Source organism: Clarias gariepinus, chromosome 2 (genome assembly GCF_024256425.1).
Source record: "Clarias gariepinus isolate MV-2021 ecotype Netherlands chromosome 2, CGAR_prim_01v2, whole genome shotgun sequence".
Lineage (NCBI taxonomy): Eukaryota > Metazoa > Chordata > Actinopteri > Siluriformes > Clariidae > Clarias > Clarias gariepinus.
The window spans coordinates 12498608-12519427 of NC_071101.1; the positions used below are offsets into that span (position 1 = coordinate 12498608).

The 20820-nt window shown below is 36.2% G+C and overlaps 1 protein-coding gene across 1 annotated transcript; it reads left to right on the forward strand.

The window, feature by feature from the left end:
* The first annotated feature begins 1520 nt into the window (after positions 1-1520).
* sfxn1 (sideroflexin 1) lies at positions 1521-19123 on the forward strand. Its single transcript, XM_053490560.1, has 11 exons — positions 1521-1610; positions 8691-8859; positions 9051-9221; positions 10000-10098; positions 10203-10278; positions 12060-12145; positions 12234-12361; positions 13033-13082; positions 13275-13324; positions 13422-13469; positions 15703-19123. Exons 2-11 carry the CDS (start codon positions 8696-8698, stop codon positions 15797-15799), a joined length of 969 nt encoding a protein of 322 aa, XP_053346535.1. The 5' UTR covers positions 1521-1610; positions 8691-8695; the 3' UTR covers positions 15800-19123.
* The last annotated feature ends 1697 nt before the right edge of the window (positions 19124-20820 follow it).

A 20820-nucleotide genomic window follows, 5' to 3' on the forward strand; every position in this document is an offset into this window, starting at 1 on the left:
GGAGGAAACCAGAGTACCCGGGGGAACCTATCAAGCACAGGGAGAACATGCAGCATTAATCGAACCTGTACCCTGGATGTGCAAGGTGACAGGGCTAAAATTTCTGAATGTTTATTGCCACACTGTTGTCAAAACCTCTGAATTAAAGTCTTGACTTCGCTGATATCTTGAGTGTTTCATTTTAAATTTAGTCTGGTTGTGTGCAAATGACAACAAAAAAGTATTTTTGTTCCAATATTTATGGCCAAAAATTTAAGGCAAATACAGAGAAATCGAATAGAGTGGTCCTGAGACTTTCCTAAACAGATAATCCACACACACACACACACACACACACACACACACACACACAGTTTGGACATGTGGTGAAGGGGAAATAATAATAAAAAAAATGATGATAATAATAATATTAATAATATTATTAATAATACATTTTAACAACATGAATTTAAAGACAACAGGTTTAAAGACATGCTTGCTTTAATTGTTTTAGATTTTTTTCTTTCCCACAGTTTCCTAGGTGATCATCACTCACTCACTTACTCTCACTTATCTTCTATACCGCTTTGTCCTGCATTCTGGGTCGGGGGGTCTGGAGCCTATCCCAGGAGACCTAGGGCATGAGGCGGGAGACACCCTGGACAGGGTGCCAATCCATCGCAGGTCACACAAACATACACACACATCACGGGCAATTTTGGGAACGCCAATTAGCCTAACCTGCATATCTTTGGACTGTGGGAGGAAACTGGAGTACCCAGAGGAAACCCACCAAGCACCGGAAGAACATGCAAACTCCTATATATATATATATATATATATATATATATATATAGCTCTGGAACAAAAATAGGAGAAAAGTGCAAAATATTATTTTTTAAAATATATTTCTCCTAAATTCTAAATATAACTATTGTTATTTGGAGTGTATATTTAAAGGAAATGACATCACAAACATCAAAATAACCCAAGATCATGCAGCATTTGCAAAATTTTAATAACTTCAATGAAATAAAATGAAAAAAAGAAAAACAATGAAAAATGAAATAAAGAAAAAAAACAAAAAAAAACTTTAAAAAAATAAATTTTTAAATTTTGGCTATATAACATTGAGAAATCAGTATTTGGTGGAATAATAACCCCGATTTGCAGCTTTCATGTGTTTTAGCTCTTCACTAGTTTTTTACATTGCTGGTGGGAATTTATTCATTTTTTTTCGGGGGGGGGTTGCAAAAAGTCCAAAGTCATCGTCCTCCTGATGACATCACAAAAGTGTTCTGGAGTACATTGCAGGGGTCTATTTTTAGTTTTTTCAGAGCTATACACATATACACATATACAGTATGTTGATTAGGCAGATTAACTAAAACGGTCAGAACTACAGCACCACCTGCCGGTCAGATTTTTTTTTTTTTTTCAAAAACATTTATGGTTTATTAAATAAAAATAAATAAATAAATAAAATTCGTGATGGAGAGGGGGCTTTTACTTTGAAATCGGGTGTAAAACTGTGCAGCTCGATGGAGGGCGCCTCATCTCCCCCGTGTGTCCAGTTCAGCTTCAGCACTGCGAGTGTGTGGACTGCTGAGATTGACCTGCTGAGGAGCACTGTGAGTCTCACCAGACATTTACTCTCTCTCTCTCTCTCTCTCTGTATGTGTGTGTGTATGTATGTATATATATATATATATATATATATATATATATATATATATATGTGTGTGTATGTTGGATTTTTTTTTCACGCATGCCATCCAGCTGCGCGAATCTGATCCACATCTGGAGGTGTTTTGCAACGCCAGTGAGGGTTGCATCATTTTATCATTGCGTACGTGGTGTTTTCTGTACATGCACACACACACACACGCGCACACACACACATCAGTCAATGCATCCAATCTTTGTGTAACCAGTCCAGACTGGTCGCGCGCGCGCTCTCCACCCTTCTTATGCGGGGTTTAAACGCACAGCACAGCCACAGAGCTGCTCTGGTTTTGTGTGTGTGTGTGTGTGTGTGTTGGTGCACGGGTCGGTGGTGTTGCATAAGGATGAAGGATGAGTCCGGACTGTTTTGCACTGATATCTGGGTTAATGTGTAGCTCCTAAGCGGACCTGATGGAGACCAGGAGCAGGGTTTCTGTGATCAAAGTTCAGTTGTAGTGTGTTTTATTCATATTTAATTCAGCACAAGTGAAAGAATCTAATCCTGCAATCAGGAGGTTTCATTCCTTACTAGGATAAAGCATGAAGATAAATGTGTGTGTGTGTGTGTGTGTGTGTGTGTGTGTGTGTTTATGCACCTTGGCCTCTTGTCAGTCATGTTATATGCTCGTGAGAGATTGCATCACTTAGGGCTCAATGAATTGATTTTATTACAGATGTGTACAGATGTGGTTGTGGCTTTCCTACAACCAACATGAATCAATAATGCAATTTTGAAGCCCTGAATAAAGTGTTCATCCTTGTGAGATGGTGTGTTGTAATTAGTTTACATGCATGCTATGTGACTGTATCATGCTCGTTCTACTTTGCATACATTTAATCAGGATTAATTAGATTAATTAAGTCATTTAACTTGTTTAAACGAAGGTGTATTCAGGTGCAGGTGTCAGGATCCATGGGTTACTAATATATAGATATATAAAATAGGTAGAGGAAAAAATAAATTCAGTGTTGTATCATGATTCCAAAAGAATTTTCTTTAAATAATGTATTAATTTCTATATGTTTGCATTTTTGGTGGTAAAACATTGCAGTTCCTCTAAAATGCTACAAGTGGTATACTGTATATATTGTGTATAGGAGGTTACCCATGTACATGAGGTTCACCCGCAGGTCCGTCCACATGCAGATCCTCACAGCGGCATTCATTACTGTAGATGCTGTAGATCTATTACTGTAGACACTCCGTAGTCTGATTCCGGGTCCGGGGCTTCAGTAGGTATGAGCTGGGCCTGACGTACCTGTTTTTGGTGTGAGGCTTACCCACAGCTCTGCCCGCAAACACATACTGATGACTGTGTGCTAGCCCTGCGAATTGAGTGTGTGGTCAACTCGCTGCTGCTCCTCACGCTGTTCCTATATAATGCCTTTGACACGCTCACAATATGATGTAAAAGTTGATGATGACGCTCCCTAATGATAATATATTTTTTAAAAATCCTAGTCTTTTTTATTTTACCATTATTTGTCATAGTACACAAATTGTAAATTGTTTTAAATGAATATTTTAGTTAACATTTAAACATTTGGCCTTTAAAATCTTTCGGCTGCTCGATTTTATAAGTATAGGTCAAATATAAGTATGAGCAAAGACATGAAATTAAGTTTAGATGAAAAATGTAATATTATTAGGTAAACTATGTACTATACTGTTTTATCTAAAATCTGACTGACCGCATATTTCGCACTATTTGTTAGACATGTTTTGATCTGATACGTGACCGAACGTCTGAACGTGAAAGTGACTCAGTGTGTCCTGGATAGCAACAAAGGACCAATTAATCAACTGCGTCATTGTTCTAGCTGGTGAATGTGAACCTTGCAAGACTGTTTGGACTGTACGATAAAGCTCTCTGTCTGAGGCTGATACTGGAGACTCCTTCCAGAAAAGTTAAACTAACATCACCTTACAGAAAACTTACCTGTGTCTACGATTTGATTTTTTTCCCCCCTAAATACCACATTTCAAATAAAATATTTATTAGAATTATATGTGCAGTATCCACAAGTCCATGTTTAGGTTACTATGGAAACGAGGATGTATTAAGTAAAGTGCTATAATAGAGCTGTTATAGCAGATATAGAAACACTTTCTGATTAAAATGGGATTGATCATTTAACACTGCTTCAGAAAAAAAAATACTTAGCAATGAAAGAAAATAAGAATTATTATTAGATTATATAAAACCTGATGGAAACACGTAGGAAATGTAGGAAAGTATGAAAGCAACAGAATTCAGGATGGTGGCAATGAGAGAAAAAAAGGGAACTGAAACCAGAAATTTTGAACAAATTCTCGTTAACCTGTTAACCAAATCCTTCAGTTCTGCCTTTTTGTACTTATCGCTGGTATAATGCAGAAATTCATGCAATAATTCTAAAAAAACTTATGAGTTAAACAGACATGAAACACTCTTTAATCACATTGTTGCTCCATAAGATTTTTCTTCCAGCTTAAAAACCTTTTCACACATGCAGAAGGTTTCAAACAGCTAGCTGTCTGCTATGCATTATTTTAGCTAACCAGCTAACTGGAAAATTTGTGGTTTAAGTCACCACAAGAAATGTCTGAGTCGACACGGGACACGAGTGACGGAGTTCAGTCAATCGCAAAGTAGGCAAAGTTAGCATATAAATTGATGTCAGCCACTTTAGCATTAGAGTTAAGCCAAAGCTAAGCTAGCTATTTTGTGGTAACTACTGTAAGGTAAGTTGGTGCCTTCCAACAGTCAGGCTCCAGTTGTTCTGCCGATTTACCCACAGTTGGGCTTCAAAACCCACCTACAATCAAGCAAACCAAAAAAAAAAAAAACAATTATATGTGACGTCATGGAGAATTAGTCCAGTTTTTATATGCCTTTTGTTAGTACCAAGCTAGCTTGCTAACTGTGATACAGTGGTACCTCGGCATTTGAATTTAATCTGTTTTGGAGGTTCTTTAAATGCATTTTCTCATAGGAAATGATGTAAATGCAGATAATCTATTTTAGCCACCCAAAAATATTATCAATATATTAACAATTTCCAATACTATAAGGATATACTTTGCATATAAAAACAATCAAAACATTTAGAAAATACATGAAAATGAAGTGAAATGTGAAATAAATAGACATTAAACCTAAACTTTATTTATGATTCCTTTTGGCACTGTCCACTTTAAAACAGTGGCTTTCCGCTGACGCAAACTAGTTTTGAACAGCGGACATACTTAACCGGCGTTCGGTTCGGCTCGGGTCATTTGCTTGTACGTCATGTCATATTTCCTGCAAAAGGCGAGGCGTTCGTATGCTGAGGTACCATTTTAAATATTGAACGTATAGTCGATGCTATAGATTTAGCAAGTCAATATGTCAATGCTGCTTTGTTTAGTCTTAATGCTATGAGCAGACATTTTGTTTTGACGTCACATACTGAACTATGACCTTCCAAAATTTTTGAGTAGGCATTCAGAATTAAGAAGCATTTCCTTTGTTTTTTTCTATTCATACACCACACCTCTTCAAGTGTGTTTAGTTTTCACTCTGATGAGTTATATGAAGCACTAGAACGCAGAACAACACCTGTTTTAACCACATGATGGGTTAATGAGCTGACGAATTACGTGTGTTTGAGCAGCTGTGCAGTGCCTTGGGTTTCTTCAGGACCTGCATTAGGAAACGCTGACTTACAGCTAATCTATTTTTAGATTCGCACTGCCTTGCTGGAGAAAAGATTTTGCATGTGGCGACAAACGATTACAATACTGTCAGCCATAACGTGGCATTGGTGCTAAAAGGTATCTCATCTAGAGTAAAAAAGTGAATTTTTACATATAACCCATAATACTTCGTATCTTCCGATCCATGCTTCATTTTTTGTAAGTACAAATACACATTTATATTTTTCTTAGCTAAAAAGAAACAAATTTGCTAAATACAATTTCATGCCCTTTTATTAAGTGTATGTAACTTTTTTAATTCAAATCTTGCAATGATATTAATTGTCATTCAGATGGAACTTCACCAATTCAACATAAATCTGAAAAAGTGTATTTTTTTAATTTTAAAATGCAAAATTGTTAGGAACGGGCAACATAAATTTGACATGGTTACGGACACTACAGATTTTTTTTGCTTTGTTAATCTTTTACCAAAAAACTTAATTCTTTAATTCAAGCAACAATTTTTACAGGGCATATGCTTCTACACTAATTTTAGTATCAATACTCATAAAGAAATAATAATAGTTTGCATTTTAAATGATTATTGTTCGAAGCGAGAGAGTATAACGCTGAAAAATGGTCCAAAACGGCTGAAGTTAGCAGCTTTTCATTTTTAGGGAAGCAAGATTACATATTGCATAAACTTCAGAAGTAGTTTCTTTGGCTCACACTGTAATATATTTTTGGTTTAAATGTACGAACAAAATCAGCATCTACAGTATACTGTGTTTTATCTTTTTTTCGTAAACTCCTGGATCACCTGGATCACCTGTTGGAGATGTATAACTCACATTTTTTGTGTTCATACAACTTGTAACTTAAATCTAAATATCGCTTTCTCAATATTACTTTAGTGATCTGTTCAAAAGTATACAGTATCCACAATGTAAAACAAGTCAAACAAATCACGTAGGCAAATCACATAGGCATATGAATACAGAAGTGACCAAAAGTATTGAGACAAAAGCATTTCCTGGGTGGAAAAAGACAATTAAGAAATTAAGAAATAAAGCTGGTCAAGTCAATACTTTGATAGCAAGTGACTATCAATGACTTTCTCCCCGTACTTGGTATGTTTATGTTATGCGTGTGAATGTTGACCACTGTCGTAAAATAGGAATAAATACAATGGTCACAACTGGCCTCCATGGTTGGACTACAGAGGTTTCTAGATGGATGGACTGTGTACAGATAAATTGTATACTACACACAGTGGATTCATAAAACAGAACTTTTTTGAATGATACAATAATATATATTCAGGCTTCAGGACATTTTGCTTAAAAAAAATAAAAAAATAGCGTAAATCATGCAAAGCAGTATGACATGCAAATATACGGATTCTGTAGAAACAATAAAAATTTAGGTCATTTTTTACTATTAGTGAATACAATACATGCTGGACGTGTAAAATACATGTGCCTTCACACTTTAGTGAATATATATTTATCTACACAGTGCCAGTCCTGATTTATCTGGCACCCTGGGCAAAATCTTTGATTAACCATCACCACCACCAGCAACAATAATCACCAGCCCTGATCCTGTCCTTGTAAAAAAGAAAATTGAAAAGCAAAATGCCCAAACTAGTCGGCACTGTGGCTTTTCACTTCCTTGGTCAAGGGTTTGATTCCCGGCCACTGGTCTGTGTGAGTGGAGTTTGCATGCTCTCCCCTTACTTGTTGGGTTTCTTCTACATACTTTGGTTTCATCCTGCAGTCCAAACACATGCAGGTTAGGCTAATTGGCATTCCCAAGTTGTGTGTAGTTTCTGTGCCCTGCGATGGATTAACCTGTCCGGGGTGTCCCCTGCCTCATGCAAGACAGGCTGCAGGCCCCTGTGACCCTGTACAGAATAAGCGGTATAGATGATGAGATGTGAAACTGAGCCAGTGAGCCACACACAGGATTGCAACCTGATGTATGTATGCATACATACATACATACATACATACAACCCGAAGCGGTACCGAAACTACCTCGGAATACCTTCTCAACAATGTGACTAGTAAAGATGGAGGGGCAGATTTATTCAGTTATGTATAATGATTCCTTAACTTCTGTGTACAGTATAGTACAGAATCACAGTTGGCTTTAGACTTGGATACGTTTCTGTTTGGTTACTGTGGGAATTTAGTGCACTATTTGATATTACTAAGAATGAAGATTGGGTGAAACGATTTGCATGGCATAGTGGTGTCATAATTAGCACTGTGGGCTCGCACCCCCCAAAGTCGGGGATTTGAGTCCCACCTTTGAGTCAGTGTACGTGGAGTTTGCACGTGTTCCCCATGTTCGGTGGGTTTCCCTTTGGGTACTCCGGTTTCCTCACACAGTCCTAAGACATGCAAATTAGGCTTATTACCAAATTGCCCTATAATGTGAGTGTGTGTGCTTGTACGCGGTGATGGATGACCATCCAGGATTTATCCTTGCTTGTGGCTTGGGATAGACTCCAGGCTCTACAGGAAAAGCGGTACAGAGAATGAATAAGAGTCAAGAGACTTGACAATGGAAAGATGAACCGGTAGAATCTTGCCTGGTTTAACTATTTGGACAAATCATTACTTGTTACTTATTAGTTGATCATTGGACAGATCATACTGTACCGATGGTTGCACATGCACTGAGCACACGTCCTGGTATGCCGTCAGGGCCAGCATGTGGGTCTACTCTGCTTAGTGCCCTGTACACATCTAATATAGACAGTGAGAGAGAGGGTTCAACAGGAGAGCCGTCATCATGTAGAAATGATTCAGCTCACCAGGGAGGGTGGCAGTGTTGGCTGGTAGAGTCTGTGTGGCTGGTTGGTCATCACTGATGAATACTAGTGTTTCTTTTTCAATGTTGTGACTTGAGATACTGTAGGTAGGTGTTAATAATTGGCTTATTAATAATAGTCTTAACATACAGGACGTATTCACTTCATATGAGAGAGAGACCGGCAGGCTTTATCAAACGGAGCTGATTTCAGACGTTCGGCTCAACCGTTTCCATAGCAGCGCCGTGCTGATTTAGGACTTCTCTAATCTGGACAAAAAGCACAACAGTGTATTTTTAGTCGGTGTTATTTTAGGACACAGACAGTTGATGTCACCATTGATAAGGGAACGCTCTCATCATGACTCTCCTTGCGTGGCAGAGGCTTTCCCAAAACAGTTTTTCTTTCCAGCTTGATGGCCCTGAGGCTGTTAATAAATGGGAATCAAAACGAGTATAACCTGCTGTTCCTCAAAGCCTCACATACCCTTCCGTTTCTGTGTAGGCAGCATGGCGGCCGAGCTCTCCACCTCGATAAACATCAAAGAGCCGCGCTGGGATCAGGGGACCTTCGTGGGCAGAGCCAAACATTTCTTTACCGTCACAGACCCACGCAACGTTCTGCTGTCCAACGAGGAGCTCGAGAAAGCACGCAAGATCGTTCAGGATTACAGGTAACTCAGAGTGAAAATAAGCTATCGAAGAGGCTCTGTAGAACTGTATTTAATATGTACTCACTAGCGGAAAAAAAAACTATTTGTACTGAAGGTTTAATTAAGCCTTGCACCAAGTGTGAACATATACCTGAAAGAAAATGTTGAACTTACTTCATATTTTCACTTTTCCATTCCACTGTTGGTTCCAGGCAGGGAGTGGTGTCTCCAGGCTTGACAGAAGATGAGCTCTGGAGGGCCAAATACATTTTTGACTCTGCGTTCCATCCAGACACAGGTGAGAAGATGCTGCTGATCGGCCGCATGTCTGCTCAGGTGCCCATGAATATGACCATCACCGGCTGCATGATGACCTTCTACAGGTGAGCAGGACCAGGATTATTTGAAAACACTCTTTATTCCTAGTCGTGTATTGAGGTGGAATCCAGATGTTGGATCTCAGGGAGGTGGTATGTTCTCTGCTGTCACTCAGAGAGAGCAGTGCTTACCGAACACAGCTGTTCTGTCAGCTCATAATTGTGAAAGAGTGTCTCTGATGTGTCTAGGAGGACGAATGTGTCATAATGAATGATACCCCTAAAGAATATATTGAATGTTAAAAAACATCAGTTTTATTTAGGCTTAGTCCCCAGGCACTTTTTTGTCTTATATAATTTTAAGGTTGCTGCAGAGACTGTTGCAGTCTTCTTCTTTAAGATGCTTTTCTGTTCGGCGCGAGTGCACAGAGTGGTTTCTTGACTTACCATGTAGCCGTCCTGTCATCTCGAGCCATCATGGCTGTTCTCTCCTGACTTTTCTCATCACTAATGCGTGTCTGTCCATGGAACTGTCACTCGCTGGCCCTTTTTTGTTTGTTTATTGCACCATACTTTGTGCTAAAGATAACAAGCAGTTTCTGAATCTGGCATCAACCACCATGCCAACAACCCGATTGTGACATTTTATATAAACTTTAACTGGAACTCCTGGCCTGTATCTGCAAGATTTTTTTTTGTATTGTAATTTTCCTACATGATTGACTGATTGGACAATTGCACAAATAAGCATAGGTGCAGATGTTCCTAATTAAGTGGCCCATTAAGTATTATGTTAAACAGTCATTCATTTATCTGTTTATTTAATTTTTGTCCCCAACACCAGGACGACCCCTGCAGTGCTGTTCTGGCAGTGGATCAATCAGTCCTTCAATGCAATAGTCAACTACACCAACCGCAGTGGTGACGCTCCTATTACAGTAAAGTGAGTTGCTGCTTCATTCAACCCTCTCTAAATATTATTATTTATTATGATTATTTCCTGACACTTTAGATTTTGTTATTGACCCCCTAATCGGTTGTGTCCAGTCAGCTCGGCATGGCGTATGTCTCGGCTACAACAGGAGCTGTGGCCACAGCTTTGGGACTCAACTCACTAGCAAAGGTATGGTGTTTCGAAACCTCTACGCTTGTGTGCTTGCATGTGCATGGGCAGAGAGGAAGACTCGAGGGCTGATGTAAGAGCAGGCTGCTTTTGCACACAGAATACCACAGTGAATACCATATCATAGTGTTTTTATTCATCATACTAGATGTGCCTGGGACTTCTTTCATGTGGAATTTAATTGAAGGTGTAAGATCGCTTTTCATAAGTAGATTTTAACTGCACACTCATAGACACATATTAAATTTGTACAGCGCCATCTGTGGAATTTAGAGATAAACTAATGATTTTAACAATGTCGATTTTTTTTTTTATATAAGGGCGTTTTTCATTTTAAATTACAAAATAGCTTTTTTTTTTTTTTTTTTGTGGGCCGACTGCAATGAAAAAATGCCTATATGTTACACCAAGCTCGGCCAAATAAACCAAATAATATAGTTTTTACGTCATGCACAAACTCAATTCTAAAAACCATCTAATGTATCCTTAATTCCCCCCCAAATTATTCTTTTTGAAAATATCTTCAATGTCCAGGACTTTAGATTTTTATTATATGTATAGATTTCACCTCACGCAGTCTGTCATTGTTACATGCAAATACAGATTTTAATCCTTCTGGAAACAATTTTATGGTTTAATCTATTTTACTGTATATTTTACAATATGGAGTACGAAGTATGAATAATATGTCATATTTTTTAACTGAATTTTTCCCTTTGATATAAAGTGGGTGGAGCTTAGACGGCTTAGAAGGCTTGCTTGCTTAAGCTTCATTCCTTTCATATAGATTTAAACAAAATGTGCTTTAACCTCTTGAGACTTGAATGTCCTCATATAAAGACATTCCAACTACAACCGGACGTTCATGTCAAACTAGGACTTCCTGACCTCGCTCCAAGACATTTCTACTTGCTTGGGACATTAAATAAGTTCCTGGGAGCACAGCCTTACAGACAGGAAGCAAGCAGTCTAAGCATGGCTATCTATATGGTATCCAAACACTAGTGAAATGCTGGGATAAGTGGATTAGTGTAGCAGGGGATTATATAGAGAAATAAAGGGAGTTCTGTGTTATGTTATTCTGTAAAATCAAAAGTCTCGGTTTGACTTGAACGCTCCTCAGGCATTGTCTAAATATCCTTGTATGAGCCTCACATGAGGACCATTGTGCATTATTCTTTTGCCAAACGTCTCTCTTTAAATACATTGATTAAGTTTAAAACTAAAAGTGAGGTAAATCTAAGCTAACAAATAAACATTAGCATAGTAAGTAAAGCTGAGGTAAAAAATGAATGTTAACCTTGTGAGTAAGAGCTAAACTTAAAATTTTACGCTAACACTAAAAGAAAACTAATATTAACATTATTAAAAATGTAAAAAACTTATACTAGTGCATTAGTTAGCATTCACGTTTACTTGTTATGATCGGTGATTTGCTTCTTAGCGTAGCATTTAAACAAGATTATTGTTTATTTGTAAATGTAGCTTCTCTTACAAGATTAGAGTTTGTTTGTTCAGTTAGCTTTAACTTTCTATGTTAGTTTTTTTTTGGTTAGCGTCCATTTTTACATGACAAGAAAAAATATGAACCTTAAGCTTGATAATCTTGAAAGTTAGCACTAAGCAGGAACACTAAGCAGTAAAAGATAACTTAATACTTGTCTATGCAAGATTTCCTTAATATTCCATGACTGTCAGTCAAGCTCATGCCTGATGATGAATATAATGCTTAAGTTTGATTTTAATATTAGTTTTTTTGATGTCTAATGTTTTTCCTCTAGCACATCTCCCCACTTGTAGGACGCTTTGTGCCGTTTGCTGCTGTAGCTGCTGCTAACTGTATCAACATTCCACTGATGAGGCAAAGGTAAACCCGTCATGTATGATGCACGATTTAGCAAAAAGGGGAACATCTGGTTGATCGAGAGTCAGTGTATGCTTTATCTCACTCCCAGAGAGCTGAAGCATGGCATCCCGGTAATGGATGAGAACGGTAATCGGTTAGGGGAGTCTTCGAAAGCGGCGCAGCAGGCGATCTCACAAGTGGTGATCTCCAGAATCCTCATGGCCTCTCCTGGAATGGGTTCGTCGCACTTCATGCATTTACAGAAGTTCTGTTCGGTTCTCTGTAAACCCAAAGTGATAAATGAGGCTCATTGTGTGTTGTGGTGTGTGGCGAGTTAACTTATACACATTATAGTGGAACCTCGGCATACAAATTGAATTCATCCTGGAGGCAAGCTCTTTAGGTGAATTTTCGTATTGCAATACGAGTTTTCTCATAAGAAATAATGTAAATGAAGGTAATCGGTTCCAGCTACCCAAAAATATTACCAATATTACCAATTTCAAACACTATAATTATCTTTTTGGACATAAAAACAATCAAAGCATTTATAAAAGACATGTAAATGAAGTAAAATATGAAATAAATGGACTTAACCTCAAATTATGATTTCTCTTGGCACCGACTGCTTCTTGGAAAGTGGCTACTTTTTCTTCTTGACGTCCTTTCTAACATTTTTTAGAGCCATATAGCTCTGTCCTCACAAAATCTGACATAAAATGCAAAAAAACCCAAAAAAATAAGCAAACTCGCTTTTCTCGGCTTTTAACTGATGTAAAGAAGTTTTAAACACCTCCCGAACTAACGCACAATGCAGGCGGAAATTGAGGGCATTAATATGCCAAGGTTCCACTGTATAGTGAGTGGTTCAAGAAAAAGATTAAAAAGATCTTTTTTTTTTTTTTTAGCAATTCCACCATTTTTAATGAACTCCCTGGAAAAGAAGGCATTCCTGAAGGTACATCTTTAACTTATTGACTGTTTATTATCATTATCATTATTATAAGCACCCCACTTTTCATGAATATAGCAGTGTTGGATCTGAGCGTGCTCAGTCCTCACATCCCAGTGCTTCATTACCCCAGTCGCCAGGCTCTACAGAAGCTCCACCCTAACGACCGGGGTGATTTTGTGTTTCTTGTCTTTTCAGAGGTTCCCGTGGATGAGTGCGCCCATTCAGGTCGGCCTGGTGGGATTCTGGTGAGTAGCCCGAGATGAATCGGTGGTGTGTTGGACGGCTTTGTTTGAGATCTGTGACCTCTGTGACCTCTGTAAACGTGTGTTTTTTTCTTCACAGCTTGGTGTTTGCCACGCCTCTGTGCTGCGCACTGTTCCCACAGAAGAGGTGAGAAAAGAAGAGCTGATTTTATTTTTAAACTGATTGGAGCTTTACAATAAAAGTCTTGACAAAGCGTATGTTAACTATTTTATGCAGCCGAAATTTACTGGTAAATTATTTCCATAGTCTGTCACGTCTCGAACGTTTCAGTGAGCTCAATAAGGCGGAATGTCTGAAGTTATTTCTTTAAAAAGATAGATTTCAAGTATTTACTTATATAAATAAATTTTTTAAAGAATAAATAAATAATCTTTAATCTGTAATTTGTGAATTGAAAAAGTAAATAAGTAGTAAATAGTAAATCATAAATCAATAAAAAAAATGATTGCAAGTTTAAATTTAAAACTGATTAATTAAAAAAATAATTTAGAAATACTACATTTATAAAATGTCAATTTTCATGAATAGTTTACTAAATAATATATATCAAAGATTTATACAAATAAATTTTAATGTATGAATTACATAGATAATACACAGTATACAAACACACAGGGTATAAAATGCTTGGATACCATCAAAGAACGTTGCTTTGCTCAGACTGCCTGCTTCATGTCTGAAATGCTGGCATCTCAGGAACTCCTTTAATGGCCCAAACATGTGGAAACGGCTTTGAGTGAGGTCCGGACTGTATGGGGGATGGGGTAATAACTCACAGCCGAGATCCTGTGCAAGTGCAAGTGGTGCAGTGTGAAGCATGAGGTTGTGCATTGTCCTCCAATAACATGGTGTCTTTGGTGACCAAACCTGAGAAACATAGGAATAACTGCAGTGGACTCCTACACTAAAAAAAATAAATCAGAGATGTTGTAAATGTAGCATTATTAAATCTGTGTAATTAACAATAAATAATCAAGTTTGTATATTTACATAAATATAAATAAAAATCATTCTTAAAGTTAAGTAGAGCATGGACACAAAACAATGATTAGTGAAATTATTAAATTAAATAGACTTAACTAGCAAAATTAAGTAGACTTTTCTAGCAAGAAAATATTCTTTACATAAAAAAATGTAAGTAATAAATACAAAGAATAGTTTTGCTTGAACTACATAATAATCTGATGCAAAAAGTTACCTTAAATTTTTAAGTAGATCAGGCGGGATATTTTTATCAGTGTTGTATTCACCTCGGACGGGATCTTGATTAACGGATGTACGGCCACCTTTAAAACGTTTGTACCGTTCAAATCTTTTACTGCGGCTAAGAGTCTTATCACCGTACTGTAATTGAAGTCTTCTGTTGCTGCCACTCGGTTATACGCCGCTCAACAGAAATTTCATCGGTTTAAAGTCCCGGTTTAACTTGAACACCTCTAATATATTATATGACATTCTCGTATTAGTCGTACAACAGCGACACACAAAAACAAGTACCCAGATTAAACCATAGCTGGAGATTATAAATCATAGAAATCATGAAATAAAAACAAAGCAGTGCATCACAGTTGAGCCTCAAAAAAACACTTTGTACCGGTGTTTTATATTTATATATAACAACATGGATGTCAATATCATACCTTTTTTCATAAGTTGATTTGTACTGTATGACATTTATTTATTATGATATTTAGTACGATTATTAAATATAAGAACATTAATGTATGCATAACAAATAAAACGAATAGAATGCAGTTGAGCAAAGATGATTGCTTGTATTTGAAATTATAGATTTTATTAACCGGCGATGCTGCTAGAAATAAATAAGCAGTAACAACAATGCATGTGACATAATGATGCAGCCAGATGTGAAGCAGAGTTACTGTTACCTCTTTGAGGAAGGCAGAAAATGAAAGACTTTTCTGTGTTGGAAACCTACCTTGAATTTATAGTGCTATGACATACAGTAGGAGGCTCCTTTTATAAATAATTATGTACCCAAAAGTGTGTGGACACCTGGGCACCAAGCAAGTCCTAATCATACATCCTGCACGTGATAGTATAAGATCGAGTCAATACAGTATAAATGTGAGATTTGATTTCAGTCATCATAGAAATCTGAGACCTTCAGACCAATCGGAATCCATAATTTAATATGGCTGTGATGTTACTGAAATTAAAATATACACTTTGTTTAATATTAGTGATGAGTAGTTAATAGATCATAATGAAGATATGAGTAATATAATGGAACACAGTTCAATAAGAGGAAGTTATTCATCTTCACTTAAAATAGACAGTGGGATTAAATAGCGACGTGTGTGTGTGTGTGTGTGTGTGTGTGTGTGTGTGTGTGTAGCTCGATGGCTGTGAGCCGCCTGGAACCCGAGCTGCAGGAGAAGATTCACGCGAGTCACCCCGGAGTCGAAAGAGTTTACTTCAACAAAGGATTATGAGAAGAATAAAGAACTGCTCTCCTCCCAACACGGCCATAAAAACTCCACCCATCTCATCGTGTTTTTACAACGTGCCAAAGTTCTGTTCCTCCGTCTCTCCACAAGGACATCCCAGCTCAGCCGCTTTGTAAGATGTCGTTTTTAGTGACAGATTTTAATCAGGAGAATATTTTGGATGGTGCAGGTCTGTGCTAGTGCTAGGAAAGAATACTTGTCTGAAATGGTGCTCTTTCTGAGTGGGTATTTGTGTTTTAGTATTAGTTGATTACGGCGCAGTCTACAGTATAAGTACGTAAACTTGAATATTTAAGTTTTTTAAAAGTGTCCTCTCCACAATACTGTAGCAGACTGGATTGGAAATGAGACATCATGATCATGCCAGCTTTAAATCCAGTTTCTAGGCATCGTTGCCTTTTTATAGGCCATTTCTGGGACCAAAACTACCTTCAATCATTCATGTACCCGTGAAACATAGCATCGTGTTTCATTCGAGGACTGCGCTGTAATTACTCATTATGTTTATTGCCAAACCAAACCATCTCCATGTGCCATCTGTGATAAGGAACAAATGTGGTGTTGTATTTTCTGTTAGTGTTTTTATCTCGTTGTTGTAATTAGTGATCGATGTTCATAAATGATTAAAAGCTGCTTTTAATTTTAAATTGCCAAAAAGGGTACACTAGGTAGAATTTTCAATTGATGTTCACAGTATTAAAAAAAAAAAAAAAAAAAAAAACATGGTGTATTTTTTTCTGGTAGGTGACGATTTTTTAAAAACGAAATAAAAAATATACCATGGTCTTTTAGCAACTTTTTAGCTTGTTGATTTAATATCAAAATTTAATCCAAGGGATAGGTCGGGCTTTTCAAGATTGTCTCCATTCAAAATTAAGGTGGATGTAAGTACATTTCATTAGGCCGTGATCATTATAATGCAGGAAAATTGTCCTGCTCAGCACACAGACCGTTAAGTGACTGCAAGAACACTCACTCACTCATCTTTTATACTGCTTTATCCTGTATTCAGGGTCGCGGGGACCTGGAGCCTGTCGCAGGAAGGTTAGGGCACGATGCGGGGTACACCCTGAACAGGGTGCCAGTCTATCGCAGGGCACATACACACACTACAGGCAAATTTAAGAACGCCATTTGGTCTAACCTGCATATCTTTGTACTGTGGGAGGAAACCCAGACCAAATTTAGATTTTATGTGCAAAAAAATGATTCTTTATGGCTAGTTCTAGAGCAAGAAGAGAGTAAAATGTATACTAAATGTATACTTAAAGTACACCATAACTTTTAAAGACACCAGTGAGTTCAGTGTGCCTTCAGAAGCTTCACATGAGTCTCAGCTGAACTTTGGAATGCATTTTTGCACTTTAAGGAGGATTGTGGAATTTGGCCCCAACTACTTAAATTCACGGCTGGTGTCCAGAGCAGGAATATTTATAATGATCAGGATTTATGGTAATGTTCTTATATGCATTTCAATTTTTATTGAGAAGAGACTTCTGAACTATCCTTTTAAGTTGAGGAAAGAATATAAAATAAAAAGATAAATGGAAAATGAATTGATGAACTGATTGAACTCAGTTTGATTTGACATATACAAATTAAAATGTGAGATATTAACTTTTTGACGGGAAAACATTTAACACCTTATCGCTGTCGTTTAAAATCTTTCATTTTTCATTTAGTTTCTTATATTTATTATAGAATAAGAAAAAATAAATAAATTCAGATTCACAACGTAGTGATAACAACTCTAGTGATTTATCTCAAGGCTCCTGTTTCTAATATTACTACTACAACTACTACTACTTATAATAATAATAATATTAACAATAATAATGGTACTAGTGATTTAGCAGGTGAATAGGACACTCCTGCTTGGTGTACCTTTAAGAAAGAATCACAAGACCTCTTTATCTGAGAACAGTGCAATTGATTTGAAACGCTGCCAAATCACTTTGTTCCGCAGGAAACTCACGAACCGTAGCTGTACGTACATGCCTGGACAAAAAAACAAGCTCAATAAAATGTGAAAGAAAATGTTACGTCCCCTGTAATTGAATCAGGTACGATGTAAAGACATTGCGCATACAGGGTATCTCGGTATCTATGGAAAATCTTTTTCTTATGTAAGTGTCAAAGTCCATTAAACTCACTGTTCAATGTGTGTTTGGTGTTTATGTGAAAGTTACACACTTCTAGTTCAATGGTATTTTTTTCATGTTACAAAGTTCATAGTCTAAAATGAACAAATCATTAACTGCTTAAGTTAATACACTATCATTAACAGTAATAAAGGAACAAGTAATGATTACAGCACTTGGACTGAGCTGTTAATGGAAAAGATGCATGTGGTAAGACATTAAAGAGAGTCATTATTATTAATTACGCTAATGTTGATGGGTTTGATAAAAAAAACATCTCTTTTAGTGTTTTATTTCTTACTTTTTTTTACCTTTTAAATATAATACTTTGCATTTTAACTAGGGACTCACCAGATACGATACATCACGATACCGATATTATTATATATTTTTTGTTTGTTTTATTTATTTAATTGCAATTCTAAACAAAATTGCACATACAGTGGAACTTTAGCATACGAATGCCCTCCCTTGAGAATTTTTACCGTAAGAGTAGAAATTTTGCAAGACATTTGCATCGGCATACATCGCATTGCATCGGCATGTTTGTCTGGGAGCTGTTCGAAACCTGTTTGCTTTTGGCTTGCGTCCAAAAGCTGTGTGATTTCTCGTTTAAAAAATAAATAAATAATATTGCTAATATTTTTAGGTGGCTGGAACAGATTATCTGCGTTTGCATTATTTCTTATGGGAAAATTTATTTCGCAATACTTCAGAACAAATTCAATTCGTATGCCGAGGTTCCTCTGTAATTCACTCCTACCACGCAGGATGTTGCCAACATGTGCATTTAGTTTAGAGCGCTACCTGTAGGATTATAAAGGGATGGGCAAATTTTCCCCCCTTAAATGCAAACATACATACAAAAAGAAATCATAAAAAAAAAATCAATATTGGGAGTCAGTGTGACAATACATAATTTGCTACACAAAATAGTTGTGATATGTGGCTTATTTGAATTTTTATCCCTAGTCTTATCTCTAATATTAACTTTTATTTTAAACTGTAGCTGAACTGTAGGATGTATAATCTACCAAGAGGTATGCTGACTCTAAATGTGCAGTTTGCATTTTTTTAAAACTATAATTTTTCAGAGGCATTAACAAAACAGTGATTTGTAGTATTGCCATGCAGTATAATTGTCTGGTTTGGTTGACTCTCTCTCTCTCTCTCTATATATATATATATATATATATATATATATATATATTTTTTTTTTTTTTTTTTTTATTTTATTATTTATTTTTTTTCTGGGCACGAAATACTAATAAACTTTCATTGGTGCTTCACCAATGTCCTTTAAAGGCAGTTCATGACATATTTGAACACACAAAAAAAAGGTTTGATATTTACAAACTGCTCCTTCAATGTGAGGTCATACTGTGTGCAATTTCATTACAGCAAAGATGTTGTTTTAATGTAATTTCATTTTTCTTTTATTAACTCTAAAATGTAACAATTGACAGGTTAACCCTAATTATTAAAAACTATCATCATCACTCATAATTATCATGGGTAAAACCTTACAGAGTTAATCTTTTATTTTTATGTATTTTATTTTTATGTATTATTATTATTATTATTATTATTATTATTATTTAAAAAAATTACTTTGATTTGACCTCAAAGCATTACAAGGAAGCTCAGGATCATTTTAAAAACACAACCTAAGATTCAATAAAGGTGAAATTTATCACACTTTACAAAGATTTATCCTATACTGATGTTTATTTTATTTTCTTTGTTCTCGAACTTTGTGATCAAATTACAAGAAATAAATCACAGGGCAAAACCAGCATGAAACGATGACGCACAATAAACCAACAGAAATGCAACATTGTTAGAATGATTTCTGTTTTTATTGATATTTAATGGAGACGTTGTAATCTGTAGATCTAAAGCAAATAAATGATGTTTAAACATACAGTCTTGTCCTTTTTTCTGTGCATGAAACATTGTTTAGCAAGTAAAAGAATGTTTATAATACGAGGGACTGATGAGGAAATATCTCGTGAAAAGAGACGTAATACTGATTTGCTTTAAGTAACATTAAAAGTTATTATAAATTACTACTAGTATGACTTTTGACCTTTAATAATTTGCCAAGGAATGCAATCAGTGTGAGAATCTCATATGCTAGGCATGTCCTAAGAATGTAAGTACACTACACAGCTTGTGATATTAATTACAGGATATACAGTACGTGACAGAGGTAGCACGTTGGCTTAGTAGTTAGCACCGTCACCTTGTACCTCCAGGAGTTTCATGTTCTCCCCGTGCTTGGTGGGTTTCCCTCAGGTACTCCAGACATAATATATTATTCCAAATATATTAGGCAAAATATTTGTGTACCATCAGTTATATTCATAATATATTTGTATGATCATTAATAAAATTCTAATCAATATGTGTTAGGTGTAGAGGTCAGTTTCCTAGCAACCAGAGGTATATAAAAAGGAGATTTGTTTTAGTGAAAAGCTTTAATAATAATAACCATAAAATAAAGATAATAATTATAATAATAATAATGATTATTATTATTAATATTAATATTATTATTATCATTATTATTATAATGATACAAACTTAAATAATTTTTCTTAATAATTGTTAACTTTTGTTTTATTTTCTGGAACTGCAACCTTATTAACTGTTAAGAGTGATTGTTATGACATTGTTGTTAATCTGTAATTAGAATATTTACATTCTTCACATTCTTTTTTAATATGTTATTGTTTAAAAAGAATGTGCTGAATATTCTATGCACTGTGATAGGTGAGTCTGTATGCCAGTCCTTTCTACATAGATCCAGTTTGACACCCGTGTGCCTGGTGTATGCTGTGTTCTGGGGTGGAGCACAACATA